The sequence below is a fragment of the Larus michahellis genome, chromosome 1 (genome assembly GCF_964199755.1).
Source record: "Larus michahellis chromosome 1, bLarMic1.1, whole genome shotgun sequence".
NCBI lineage: Eukaryota > Metazoa > Chordata > Aves > Charadriiformes > Laridae > Larus > Larus michahellis.
The window spans coordinates 27,904,386-27,919,277 of NC_133896.1; the positions used below are offsets into that span (position 1 = coordinate 27,904,386).

The 14,892-nt window shown below is 40.8% G+C and overlaps 1 protein-coding gene across 1 annotated transcript in view; it reads right to left on the reverse strand.

The window, feature by feature from the left end:
* MET (MET proto-oncogene, receptor tyrosine kinase) overlaps nt 1–14,892 on the reverse strand; it is a 99,826-nt gene that overhangs the window by 23,392 nt on the left and 61,542 nt on the right. Inside the window, exons 7-12 of the mRNA XM_074602759.1 lie at nt 14,516–14,676; nt 13,216–13,318; nt 12,872–13,008; nt 10,303–10,467; nt 9,336–9,435; nt 405–623 (exon numbers count right to left, since the gene is read on the reverse strand). Of these exons, the coding sequence (XP_074458860.1) occupies nt 405–623; nt 9,336–9,435; nt 10,303–10,467; nt 12,872–13,008; nt 13,216–13,318; nt 14,516–14,676 (885 nt within the window). The remainder of the gene's footprint in view (nt 1–404; nt 624–9,335; nt 9,436–10,302; nt 10,468–12,871; nt 13,009–13,215; nt 13,319–14,515; nt 14,677–14,892) is intronic.

The following is a 14,892-nucleotide window of genomic DNA, read 5'->3' on the forward strand; positions in this document are numbered from 1 at the left end:
GGCACAAAACCCTGTGACAGTAAGAGCTGGCACTCGCGCGCAGACCACACGCTTCAGGTTCTGGGCTGCTGGCTGCGTTTAAACCTGAACCGGTGACGCAGCTCATTGCAATCAGAAGCTGACGCAGTGTGGTCCTACAATGAGGACAAGGAAAGCCCCTCTCCTACCCCACCTGATGCCATCAACAACCACTCTGCTATATCTTTGGTTACAGCTCTGCATCTTTTAAATGTGACAGCTGGGGGCTCGGAAGAACGCGGTACTGAACGCACTGCTCTCCGTCTCTCTCTGCCTGTGCTTCCTTAGGGCTTCCTTTATTTCATCAAAATGTCTGTTCCACACTACACTGCTGATGTGCACTTGCAAAACATTGAAAAATGTATTCGTATTTCAACATTTCTTACCTTAATTTCCAGAATGTTTTGGTTGCCTCTTGAGATGAACACTGGCTTTTCAAAATGCTTAAATACAGGATTATTTACATAATCAAAATCAAAGTACAAAGAGCTGACACCATCAAAAATAAAGAACACTTTGGTTACAAAGGGTGGTTGGAGATTGAAGGCTTTCAGTGAAGGAGTTGTACAGCAGATTATCTCTGAGCTAGAGCGGTGGCTACACGCCTGTAAGAAAGAAAGAAAGAGGTAATTGAGTAAGTACGTGCATAGGAAGTCACTGATGAACGTAACTGTTCTTTAACAATACACATATATTGAAAAAATAAACACCAGAGGTCTTGTTCTTCTTTAACCAAAGCAAAATCCTGATCAGTGCTACACAGCGTTTATTTAGAGCTGGGAGAAAAGTATAAAAACTTCATGTCAATGGTGTTTGCACTCTTGTTGAGGAAATGTTCAAGTAAACAAGCTTCCTGGCCTGATTGTTCACAGCACTTTTAAAGTAAATATTTTGCAGATAATTAATGGAAAATGATTTCCAAAGCCAAGGACCATCAGAAGGCTATCCTGATGCACTGAGCTGGACACAAAGCAGCCATAACTCAGCTTACCCGGCCTATGTCAGAGTGACTGCCACAAGGATTTCTCTTCCTTTCACACTACCAAAGCAACAGCAAGGGACCAGAGAAAAAGGCAAAAATAGGGCCAATGAATCTGACTGAAATAGTGGAAAACCAAAGTAAAGCACTGTCTACCCAGAGCATAGCTAAGCCGCCATGTTTCCAGAAAGACACTGTGGATGCTGCGAAAAATTGCTTTAAAGCCGAAACCACCATGGGATTCTGGTCCATGGAAGCTCAGCAAAGTGTATATTCTTTCAAAAAATGTACGTGTAAGGCCCCAGAGACGTGGTATTCGGTGTTTAAGTACACTGGTGTAATGTTAGTCCCTCCTAGGAGTGTTGGCTGTGGGACGTGCTGTATCTCATGCCCCTTGGATCAGTGGGGATGAGATGCTTACCCCTCACTGCTGCGCAGGAGCGACCTGACAACAGGCATGAAGCCAACGCTTGCCCCTCACTCTGCTGTTACTCCTCGTGAAGGCCTGCTCTAGAGGTGCTTCCTGGGGAAAAGCTGCTGGTGCACCCCACAATTCAGAAGACCTGCCAGGGCATGCTTTGTGCATGTGAAATGTCTGGCCGGGGTTCTTCCCCCTACCGCATACTGCCTTGACACAGGACTCATGGGACAGACGAGACAGACCCAGGTCCTTCCTGAAAGGATTGCTGGGTTGCAAGCAAGGGCAGCAGAGGTTTGCAGGCAGCCTGATCTGAAGCTGAGTTTAGTCTGTTTGCAGGGATATTGTGAATCCTTGCAGATGGAATTTATCCAGCCTGCATCCAGACACCTGCAGTGGAGTTAGTTGTCTAAACTGCCTTTACAGGCAACAGAAGGAAACAGGTCATCTAGAGTGGGATTCATCTGATCTGATTTAGACAACAGCTTCAATTAGATTAACGGTGCTCTAGAAGGGTCAGCTTCTCTCTCTTGACTCTGTAGGTTTCTACACGACTGATTTGATTATAACGTCAACAGCACATCCACAAGCATCGATGGGAGGCACGGTGGGTGCTGGGCAGCATCACGCAAATCACAGAGTGGCTTGTTTGCGATTGCATGGTGTTCTCCCTTCTCTGTGCCTCCCTTTCATGCTGCCTACCGCGGATATGGTTGAAGGACTTCTGGCACAAACAGAGTTGCTTCAGCTCCATAGAAGCATTTCTCTTCCAACTGTATAAACCTTCTGTAAGTAGTTCCCTGTCCACTGTGCCCTGAGAGCGATTACACTATTTTTTTTTTAAGATATAAATAGAGTGGCTGACATGTGCCCTGGTAAGAATGGGGCTTAGTTCCTAGTCACCATAAATCTTACATTTGTTCTACAACAAATTTCCCTAGAAAACTAACTGTTGAAGACCTGTGCTGTTGACTACCTTTGCGCATGTAGAGAAGGCCAAAAAATGTATTTTTTTCTGTTTTTTTTCATTCTCGTTATAAAATGCTGCCTGAAGGAGCTGTGAAATTAGTTTACATTTGTCTCTAATATGCTAAATTAATGCAATGTAATTTTGCTGTTTCAAATGAGTGACATAACCGTTCAACCTATATCAGTTCTATACCCACATTAGCTTGAAAAGTAGGATTCAATTATCTATCTACAAATCAGCACTTTTTCTTATCACCACAGCAATTCATGTTTCTGTGCATAATATTGGGAAATCTTGAATCTGCCAAGGGAAACATTTTCCAGGCTCTGAAATTGAGCATTGGAGTTTTAGAGCTCTACTACAAGGGTTACGTGTCTGTGAGCTGTCAGTTTGGCACGCAGCTAAATAACTTGGTGCAGCTCTCAGTGATGCTAATGGCACTTGCACCCGTGTAACTAACAGCCCATTTAGATTCCTAGCACAAATTCAGAAATATTTGTACATCCCCCCTGACAACAAGGTAATCTGTGGGACACAAGACAAGGCAGATGTTTGCTCCATTTGCTTACGGTATTAGACTGTTCTTCCTCTTTTGAATACCTTTTTATACACCATTGACCACATCCCAGGCTTTGTTATATCACATGGATCTAGAAATTCATTTGAATCAGTATGGTAATAGTAAGATACATCATTAGTATAATGGATGATCAAGCCATACTTTTCCATGATACGTGAATATCCGTAAAGATATCTATCATATTGTGTCGATTCTAAAAAAGGATTACTAAAATATATATAATTATAAACCCAAATATGTCCCAGGTAATCATTATATTTATTTGATTACTGTAAATTCATTAGACTTTTTATCTACTGTAGAGTAGTGATGTCCCTTAAATGAATAGCAGTGGTATTCATAACTTTGTTTGTGGCTATCTATTAGAATCAGATACTTTACTTTATCAGGCTGGTCTCTGAAGAGGAAGCTTTCAGAAAATGATAAAAATCTAATAATACTCTTTGGAGGGGATGCAACGTGACTGATTGGTAAGGTCAAGAAAAATCTTATTTGCAATGCCCTTATTGGTACATGATTTGACATGACATTTCTACCTTGAAATTGGTTTTAGCAATTGAAGAATATGACGGTTTAGTTTTCAAGAAATATTGGATTGAGGATCTATAAGAAAAAAACCCTAATTCAATCTATTGCCTTCTCAATTAAGATACTGCCTATCACCCAGCACCTTTAACTTTTATTTAATTAGGCTTTAAAATACATTCACTTTAAAAGCTAAGCCTACGTTCTTCTTGAGACTATAATCTGTATCTGAAGACAATAAGGAAGAAAAGACGTAAAAATCATGGAGCATTTCACAAGCATAAGTAAATACTATACCCCAAGGGAATAATAATCCATTGCACAATGCATATGACTCATCACTTAAAGGTATGTATTCTTGTTTCATTTGTAAAATATGACCCTTGAGGTAATTAATTCAAACCTGACCTACAGAATCTGAACTTTGGTGCCCAATTCAATTTTTTTTCAACTGATAGAACAACAGGAAAAGTATGAGGAAGGATCTCTGAGCTCCAGAGGTCTCCCAGCAGCTGACCCAGATAACAGAGGGGCAGCTGGATGTGTTTTACAGGATCTGTAGCAGTCAGAAGGGAAAAAACGGCCAATTTTTCCTTTCATGAAAAGTAAAATTTTGGAGTTCCAGTGAGGAATGAAAGATGAATGAGGTTAAAGACAGACTGGGAGATTCTCCAACCGTCTTTGCCAAAGGATGATTTCTCAATAGAAAGAGATGAGAATTCAGGTCTAACTTGAGGAAAGCCCATTCAGAAGGGTTTTCCATGTAGGCCTGAGAAACTGAGTAGTGACACTCAAGCAGGGTATCTTGAAGATTTTTCAGAGAACTTATTGCCTTTTGCTGCCATTTCAGGTAGTGCAATGAATGGTCCTAATGGTTCGGCAGCATTTTTTTTCTTGTTGTCTTCTTGGATGAACGCATGGGAGATGATATTTCTTGTCTATCAGATCATTGGACCAGAAGGCAGAGCAAAACCTCTCTTGCTTCGGGGTCTGAGAGACAGCCCTTTGCACAACACGACCAATACTGACTGGGAGTGTAAATTCCTCCCTGGGCTTGGGATGGTCAGTGTACCTGCTAGCACCACATCCCTGGCACCCTGGTGATTTCACAGGGTGGGCTTTTCCCTGCCACTCCCTGCTGCACTCTTTCCTTGGCAGGAGATGTACATGAGATGCAGATTCGGCACACAAAGAAAGGCCAATGGTTCCCCTTCATGAGGGAAACTCTTTGCTGGGCTTCTGTGGCAGCTTTATGGCACAGAGTAAATATAGATAGAGGATCCAACCCTGAGTGTCTTCGGATAGGTAGTCAGGAACATCTTCAATAATCACACGCTCACCATCCACAGTTTCCAGGGAATTTCTTCTATCATTATTTAATAAATCTAAGGTAGACACTTGCAGGTGAACTCTAGGCATTTTGATGAGTGTTATGAGTATAGATTGTTCACAGACTTGTAAACATTGAAGGAACTTTAGAGTATTTTAAAACTCTCCTGTAATACAGCAGGAAATGGCATCTAGCAGGGCACAATTAAGAAATCCTAAAGATCATTCAAGAGATTACTTACTGAAGAGATAATTAAAAGTCTGTGGAAAGAGATGATCTTGCATAGCTACAGGGTCAGCTGTTGAAGGTCATACATTAAAAGGTGCTTCTCCCTAATTTTGCAACCTTGCATATCTTGTGACATTCATGGTAAGAAGAGATTAAACAGTGGGAATATATATCCAAATTAGTTAATGGATGGAATATTAAAAATACTGTAGCAAAGGATCCCCGAATGACCACTTGTTCACTATTGCGGAATCAATGCAAAGTACAGGCTTTCAAAGAGAATATATTGGCCTCAAGTGCTTCAGAAGCAGAAGAATCATCTAGCACGACTTATAGCAGAGGTTAGAAGCCGCTTACTATGTAAACAAGCTCCTAATCAAACACTCTTCCAAACTGTGCAAGGCTTTTTTACAGGCACAATGCAAAGTGAAAGGAAGGAATGAGCTGCTTCCCGCTCCTTGCACACCTCACACAGGAACCGAGTCTGAGCAGAAATAAGATGGTTTGTGTATCCTTATGAATTATCTAGAGCTGTGGGGAATTTATGCAGCACTGCCTAAATTCATACTTTTTGTTTCTAGTCAGAACAAATGGTCAAAAGAACTCATGAAATAGAAATGAAAAAGAAACACATTGCAAGTATTGAAACATATGGTTCAATAACTCTAGAACAGTTTTTTCACTCGTTGAAATACCAAATTCGAAGAAGGCAAAAAGTATTATTTTGATAGTGTTAACCCAGAACCTAATATAAACACAACTAGTATGAACACAGTATTGAATAATTTTAAGAAAATTGAAATAAATATGAAATGAAAATGATAAAGCTGAAGCAAGGTATTTTTACCTTATAGAAGAAATACTGAACTTCAAATGTGAAAGTTGAAAAGCCTCAACTTTAATGTTTCTTCTATAGGGGGCTGACATATTGCCCCCAAAACTTTTCAGTCAGTGAAACTGCATTTCTTATGGAGAGTTGTTCCAGAAAAACTCTTTTACAAGTTACTCTTGTACTGCTTGTCTCTTCCACCGGGATGGAAAGAAAGAGGCAGAGAAGAGCAAATGCCCCAGGGCATGTCAGCTGGCTCTGCTCCCAGCTTTGGGATGCAGAGCATCCCCAACGGCTCCTGCTGCTTACAGAAGTGACCCTCCACTCACACCGCGACTCCATCAGGGCTCTAGGCCACAATTAAGCCTGAGGGAGTGAATTAAGGGTCTGGGGACAGATAACTGACAGGAAAAGGTGAGACCTCTTTTAAATTGGGCACCACCAGTTTTAGGCAAATGAGAGAGGGTCTGGGAGATGTAGAAAGGACGAGCAGAGCTCTAGGAAACAACACTCATAGGGAGAATTTGGAGCGGTTTGGTTTGGTTTGTTTTAACTGGAAAAGAGAAAGGCTGAATCATAATGTAGTGCAAATATGTAAAATTAGCAGGAGAGACTGTTAATCTGTTCTTTGTGTCCACTGAGGGTTAAGCAAGAAGATAGCTAATTAGCAGCTAGGATTTGGGTTAATTATTAGAAAGAAGTCTTTCCAAACCACCAGGTAAGCAGGTAGAGCAGCTCTCTCCAAAGCTTGTTTAAGCAAGGTTGTGAAATTTCTTTCACAAGGAGCTTTAATAACAGCTTAGACAAATATCCGTCAGGCAATGGTCTGCGTACATTTGCTCCTGCCGCAGGGAAGCGGGCCAGGCTAGGTCTTTGTGGTCCCTCCCAGCTGTACTTTCCTTTGATGCTTTGGGATGTGTTTCATTGCTGGCTTTGGTCTTCCCAAGAGCCAGAGTTTCTGAATGCTGACAAAAGCAGCTTCTTGGAGGAGGCTGGTGAGAGAAAACTGAAAAGAAAGAGGGCTTAAATAGCAATTAAAAAATTGACTCAGTTAGCTCTTCTCTCACAAACTAAGGAAGCAGAAAGATATATAACCTCAGCTATAGGACTTCTTGATCATTTTCGTTTGTATTGTACTGTTTGTCTGGATTTGTTCTATTCAGGACCACAACCTGTATTCTCCTTTATGGAATAGCTGGTCATTGCACTGCTCTGGATCCCTGCTGGAAATAGTTCCTCATTGTTGTTTATTTTTGTAATGAGTGGATGAAAGCTGTTTTTTTGGCATATTGCTCATGCATAGGGCCCAGAATCTCCAACACAGGATGGGGCAGGCTGCAGCCATAGGTATCCTCCGACAGCAATTTCCTCAGTTACACAGTACAATCTTGTTTTGCCACTTATAAATCTGCCCCTTCTCCCTAAGAACTAATATCCTTCCTTGAGAAATAAGCTGGAGGTAAAGACTAGCGGCAGAACAAATGGCAAGCAGAGCTGGGCTGCCACAGAGGCAGGGAAAGCCACCAAGTGCCAGAAGCCTTTAATTTCAATAGAGCAAAACGTATTGCCTGGGCAGTGTAAAAGTATAAAACACTCTGTATTATAATCTGTTTGAGGTTATATTCTACCCTCTGTGCAGGGAGAATGAACTTGTGTACAGCTGCTTTTACACTGTGGCAGATTCTTAGAGATCGGCAGTAGTAGGGGACAGATATCCTTATGGAAAAGGAGGGTCAGACCTGCCTCTTCTGTGTTGGCAAATAATCACGCACACTGCAAGGTATGAAAAGAAAAAGTGAGATAATTCTGACTGTCTACGTCCATGTTTTTTTTCAACAGCAGGTTAAAAGGCAGGATGGCAGCAAACCACTGCTCAAAGGGAAGGTTGCTCTCCAGTGTCTGGGGGAGAGAGCAAACTCCACAGCGTTCATTGCCTGGAGCTGCCAGTCACTTTCGGACAGTGGATTTAGTTCTTTAAAGCTTCAGATCCTTTCAAATCTGTTCAAATTCTGAGGAAGTCCCAAATATTTGACAAACAAGGCATGCAGAATCAGGGCCTGAAGAGAAGCAATATTGCATATTCTTACAGGGGAAGAGAGAAAGCAAGTGAATGATCTGTACTTCAAAAGAAAGGCGGCTCAAATCCACACAAAGCAAAATCTAAAGAGATGATTTCAGCAATGACCTTTTCTTTGGAAATCTTTTGTACTTAGAAATAATCATGCCCACATTACTCAAAACCTAGTAAATTTTGAATTTGGTTGATTTCACTGAAATGTTTTGCTTTCCAACTCATGTGTAAAGTGTCTTTTTGATAACATTGAACACCGTGTTTCATTGCAGGGGCACTGATTTTCAGATTAAAATCCGAACCCATTAAATTACAAGTCATGATTACATCCAGCTGAAATTCAGGTCCTGACACTCATAATATTATACAAATTAGGATCATGAAGAATATTATGACCTTGAAGCTATAAAAGACTGCAAATTTGCAGACATACCATTTAAAATGCTTTGAGCAAACCTAGGTCTAATACTTAGAATTCAGTACAGGAAATAGTGTATGATGATCATTAGAAATAAGATGAGGATATGAGCAGTAGTGTAGCATGTCATAAAGAGTGCAGGTCAATTTAGCTTCAGTTAGGCTAAACAGACCTTACAGGATGAGAAAATGTTGGAGGTGCAAGATAAATGTGTAGGCAAAAGCTTACAGGAAACAGTTCCAGTACAACTAGCCAATAAATGACAACTTTGCCTTATAAAAATTAAAGTAGAACACACGGTCATATCTGAACACCTTATTTAGATTTAGACACTGTGTAGTATCAACTGAGGTAACAAAAGAAGGCTCAGATCCCTGACTAACGCCCTGTTCATGCAGAGGTACCCAACTGCAAAAGCCCAAACTTCTCTTAAAACTTAGTTGCTGAACTTTGATAAGCTGGGAAAGCTTTGCCCCAAAAGGTAATTTGGCAATCAGAAATTCTTCACAATAATACTTACTTTTGATTTTACATATTTACTTTTTCTTTGATGGTTGCTCCATTTTCCTTTTATATCCACAGTCACCCTTTGAATGTATTTTCTACCTATCACAGTAGCACTTGAACTTGCCATGTAATCTGACATACCTGTATTGCATTGTTCTGTGTTTAGTCACTGAATTTGCACTGTTAAATTGCAATATAGAAATCTTGTTATCAGATACTGTAAAAGCCTTATTTCTTTGGAAGAGGTTCCTTGGAAACTGTTGTTCTACTCCCAGCTTAATTTCAAATTTGTTGTTGAGTTTTGCCTTTGCAGTGGAAACAGTTTGTGCAGAAAACACCAAAATGTTGGTGGAAGCCCCAAAGTTTCAAGGCAAAAATCAAAGTATTTTAACTGAAAATTCTGTGCCATTCACCACGCGAAAATGACAAGAAAACAGATTGTCTTCTCCAAGACTGACTCACCACAGAGAAGTTCATTCCCAGTTTAGGTACAGTAATCACCATCTGAGGAAAGCACACTGAGTTCAAGTTGATTCCCTGAGCTGTGATTGTACTTCCACCACTAGGAAAAATTAAAAGAAAAAAAAAAAGATGAGTAGGATAATGATACATCTGCTATGATAATCTTAATTACAAATTATATTTTAGAGTAAATGACAACATAAAACCAGAATTAGGGATATATGGGATGAATGCAAATACATAGCTCTGAGCAGTGAGATTCTTTTTCTGGGAAACAAATTCTACACTTGCCATAACAACTAATCAAATACAAGAAAAGAAAAATAATTTTTAAAATTGTGGTATGCCAGGATATAAAACAAATGTGTGCGTTTTAAAGGAGGGCGTATGCTTGTACTTAGTATTTGCTAACTTACTTAACTTATTGCTTTCAGTGGTGCTGAAAAAGGTGTCTTTTTTACTGCTGACATTTTTTTGGCAAAGGCAGATGGCTTGGATTAGAGCTACCGAGACCATAAATATGTCACTTAAAAACACACACATACTACCATACATATATATTCATAATATTTATGTAGCACTGGATTTAGACTATTTTAAAATCCATTTGCTCTCCTGAGTACCACTGACTTGTCACATTTAATGATTTTCCTCACTAATCAGCGTAATGTCCAGACGCAGCACAGGAGACACCCTTAGCTGTACAGTAGGTATCACACAGCGGGACATCACAGGTACGCTCAGCAGCAGCTAGTAGTTAAATCACATAAAGAAAAGAGGCACCCTTCCCCCTTCTCCTTCACCTCTGAAAGGAAATGATCTGCCCTCTGCAACTGCACCATAATAGAAGCAATTGGCATGGCAGATAGAGATAAAAATGCAATTTCTTTTGATAGATTGCTGCACAGCGTAGCCATTCTTCTCTCATTCATTACTTTCCTTATTTCTCTGAGAAACTTTTACTGACCTAAGAAAAGATTTGGCTGGATGAATTTTTAAAACAACGGGGTCTTCTCTGTATGTGAAATGACTGCTTGCGTCTCGAATAGCTTCGTCGATTCCCACCCTCACGCGATATTCCTGGGGAATTCGTTGTGCCGGAGTGTAGCACTCCACAGTGCTCGCCGATATGCTGGAAGGACCAAAAAGGGCTTGTTTGTCAGCATTATAAAACTTGTACTCGGTTTGAAACACTGTCCTTTAGTGAGACCCAACCCCACCTAAGGGTCCGCTTGTAAAAAAATGTCACTGATTCCCCCACTGGATGATCATATTGCAACAAATAAGCATGGCATCGGGTAGAAACAGCACCACCACCGCTTAGGCTCAGGATTCATCTTAATTTTGTTGACTTGGACTTTGCCTGCTGGAAGATGTTTCCCCAGTGCTGGTGACAGCCACAACAGCCCCTGTGCCCTGTACAGGCAGCTTCCAGCCTGGAAAACAACAGCACACTCCAAGTTTCAGGAGAATGACTTGTTCTGCTGTAACCAAGGGATAATGTCTTTCTCTTTCAAATCCACGAGATTTACCCTGTGTAAAAAAACCCAAGAAAAGGTGATGGTGGGGGATGTCAGAGATGTCCTGCCCTGGGGCCACCTGCTGACTTGGTGATGAGGGACAGGCAAAGGGCAAACAGAAGGGAGGAGAAGGTGAAATTTCAGGAAGAGCTGGCTGAATTCAGCACACCGGCAGAGTGTCTGGGATATTCACCTCTCCCTTGCTCTCTCATGCTTGGCCCTGGAAGCCCTCCTCCTACACTGAGCTCAGCGGATGAGCGGGCAGTAGAGGGGTTGAAGGATCCTGAAGCTTGAAGTACTTAAAGCACATGAAGTGTGGCCGCAGGGAGCAGGGCGCATCAGAGGTGAGGACAGCAGCTGATCAGAGAAGCAAATGTAACTCTACCAGCTGGTTTCAGTGATTTGGGCCCAACCACATCCAGGAGCCCTTCAAGTGAGGCCATTCTCAAAGGATGTGAGAGACTGTCTCCAGATTAGACAAAAGGGGCATTTGCTGCCACTTCTGAAGCTTTCCAGGAGGTGGGGTTCACCGTGTGCTGTAGGGGTTAGTGATTCATTTATATGTATCTGGAAGCTTTTTACCACCTTCAAAAGGAAAAAATAAACGCTTGATCTAGCTGTTCTCAGAACTGTGGAAAGCTGTCGGATTAGGTAGAGAAATACCTGCCCTGGGAAACTGGCAAAGACCTCTGTAGAAGTCTTCAGACAACCTGGCTGGTGAGAAAGAGTGGTGCTGGGGATGCTTACTGGATAAGGCCCAACTACGGTTCGATACCTAGAGGTCCACCTGACCAAAGCAAATGTCTGCCTCTGAACAGGCTGTCATCTCACCCCCACAGTAGGTGTCTCAAATGGATCAGATGAATCACTCCCAAAAGGTTTATATATCTGTCCCTTAGCTGACCAGCTGAGGTGATGACACCAATAAATGCCACCTTAAAGTAGACACTGAACAGAAGTTTTGAAGATCTCAGTAGTGATTAAATATCAGACTTGAATACCTAAATCCCTTTCTCGATTTAGTCAGACTTAGCTGATTTGATAAAAAGCATACAATAAATCATTTAGCAGCAAAGAATAAAATTTAGCTCTCCTGACTTTGAGTCTGACGTTAACTAATAGGCTATTGCTTCCCCATGTTCTCCACAAGTGTGATGTTTCACCACTACAACTTTACATAACCAGTAGGAGAGACTCAAAATTTAGAGGAATTGCTGGGCATCGAGCTTCTGGGACACAGCGGGCCAGATTCTGCCCTTGGTCACAGGATTTGCACTGGATTTGATGGTAGAATGGCTGCCCATAACAGAGAATCTGTGCTTGGTATTTAACATTTATACTCAGCTGGGACTGAAGGCATTTCCACACAGAGCATGTCGAAGATTCTTGACTGAGTTCCTACTGGATCCAGTACGGAGCCACAAGAAATTCTGGCTTAATCCTCAAAACAATTTTATATATACCAGGAAAAGTCCCAAAAGGATGTTGCCTCTGGTTTGGAGGCTGCTCAGTGGTAGTAGCGCAGAAATAGCTGCTCCTCTGCATGGGATACCCATTCCCACACTGGTCAGGTTTCCACCAAACAAACCAGTAGGAAATGGTAACCTGCACCCACTGGACACTCACTGGGAGCTGCTGCATGAAGAGCAGCTCTTGCTAATACACGAGAGAGGGCTGAGTGTGCGGGAGTTAGGGTGACAAAGAATTATGGGAATCTGGCAGTTTCTAGTCCATTAGAAGCTGATTTGCTACTTCTCTATGCAACCTTTTAATGAGGTTAATGAAGGCATTACAGAATAAACAAGTCTTCTAGGGAACTGTACTCCCTTCTAGGAACCTTTCAGACATCCTGAAGTCAGGATGTAATCCAGAATACAATGCTTATTGCAGTGTCAATTCTCCGATACGCAACCCACGGAGAGGAGAGCAATGCATGGCTGCAGTTTTTTTCACTCCAAGACATTTTAGTAAAGCCATTTAAATATTAAATGCATCACGTTTTCGTAAGTCCATTACCTTTTCAAGGTGCATGGTTTCTCACCAACAAAAATCCTTCTGGATTTTCCACTGTTTAGGTATTTTCCAGCCACAGTTAGCAATGTTCCTCCAGATTTGGGGCCGTAGGTGGGAGAGATACTTGTTATTACAGGATTCTGAGACAGGGGTGAAAATAAGAACAGTGAATTGTTAAATTATTTTCAAAATGTGAAGAGGAAGAAACTTAAAACATTTATTAGCATTTCCATGAAGTAATAATAAAGCAAACAGGAATTACCATACTGGACTGGACTCATGAGGAGTCTCCGTCCCATTAATATTGAAGCTAATTTTGACAATAAAGTTTTAATCATAGTGCTTACCACATATGAAAATGTATTGAATAGTGTTTTGCCATGTCCAACAGAAACACTACTGGATATATTAAAACTTGGATTTTTTGCAGCAGGAACTGTGCATTCCAGCCTTTGGAAAACAAGGAAAAAAGATGAGATTACATTTTTTTTCTGGCTTGATTTTTTTGTATTAAAATAGAACCAACTCAAATTCATAACAATGGAGGATCCATACTAAACAAATCATCACTCTACGCACATCAGGGACATTTCAGAAGTAACAGCCAGAAGAACTGTGGTTGTCTTCTTCAATACAAAATACAAACACTGTGGTGTTTATACTTGGCCAGAGAAAATCCTTTTAATATACCAGATAAATTTCAGAAAAAAAGGAGCATGCTAGAGAAAACAAATACTTCCCACTCAATGGCTGACTTGGTTTTTGGAATTTTCCTTTAGTGCCAAATTTTGGCAGACAACAGGATTAGAAAAAATGCATCATATACACAAGTTTGTTGCATAAATTTAAATATAACCAAAAATTAAACTTGAACTTTTGTTAATGCATATGTCAATGTATTACATTACATTTACACAGTCTCATATATGAGGTAGTCTCCTTAAATCATTTTGTTTGCATCAAGACTGTTCAGCGTAGCAGTTAGGAGAGTGCTCAATACTTCTGGAGGGTGATGTTTTTGCTGCTGTATATATGAATAGGGAAGCTGTGCCATGATTTGCACATTGCTTTGGCAGTAGATAGTCATATGCCTTGAACTGAGAGAGGATATTAATTGAACTTCCTATTTTTTCAAGATAACAACAGAATAACCTCTGTCTTAAACATAAGCCATTATCCCGCTGTCTCAAAGACATATTTCTGAGGAGGAGGAGGAGAAGTGCAGCTGAGGGTCATAAGCCTCTGGATGACGAAATACCTGCATCTTCTCACATTACTCTCCAGCAGCTTCACAGATCAGGAAGACGGAGGTGACACAACTGAGCCCAGCAGGATCCTGGCCAAAGGAACCTGCCCCCTTTTCAAACCTTTGAATAGTTTCATTCTTGCCAGCTCCCACAGATGTTGAACAGCATTTTGCAGACAAACCAGAAAAAGCTGCTACAGGAGCTATCGTTATTAACATTTATTTGATTTCCATTTTGAGCATTTTTTTCCTGGGGAGCTGATCAAACCAAGGGATTGCTTCCTGTTTGAAATTTCAGAATCGGAGATGACACTTATAGACCGAGTGTTTATATCATAAAAAAATCCATACCCCATAAAGAACATCTGTATAAAGGGAAACTCATATTTTATGTTTCTTACTTGTTTTTGTTGCTAGATCTTGCTTCCAGAGCACAAATTTGTCCTCCGATGTGGACTACTGTATTTTTTAATTCAAATCTATGATTTTTGCTGAATCCAAAGTCCCATCCGCACAGTGTAAGTTTTGTCCCACCTTCTAAGGGAGCGCTGTTTGGAAGAATCTGTTGAAAAAAATATTGTGTTAGTTACATCAGGTTTTCTTGAACTTCAAATGGACTTAAAGAATGTGCAAAGGTATAATTTTAGAAAAGCATTTCTTCTGGTAGACTATGTCCTACCATTCATCTTAATTGTTCTTCACCTTTCATTTGTCACATTATGAGCCTTCTCTGACAGTAGCAATAAATAACAAAACCTATACTAGAAAGCTTTGAAGG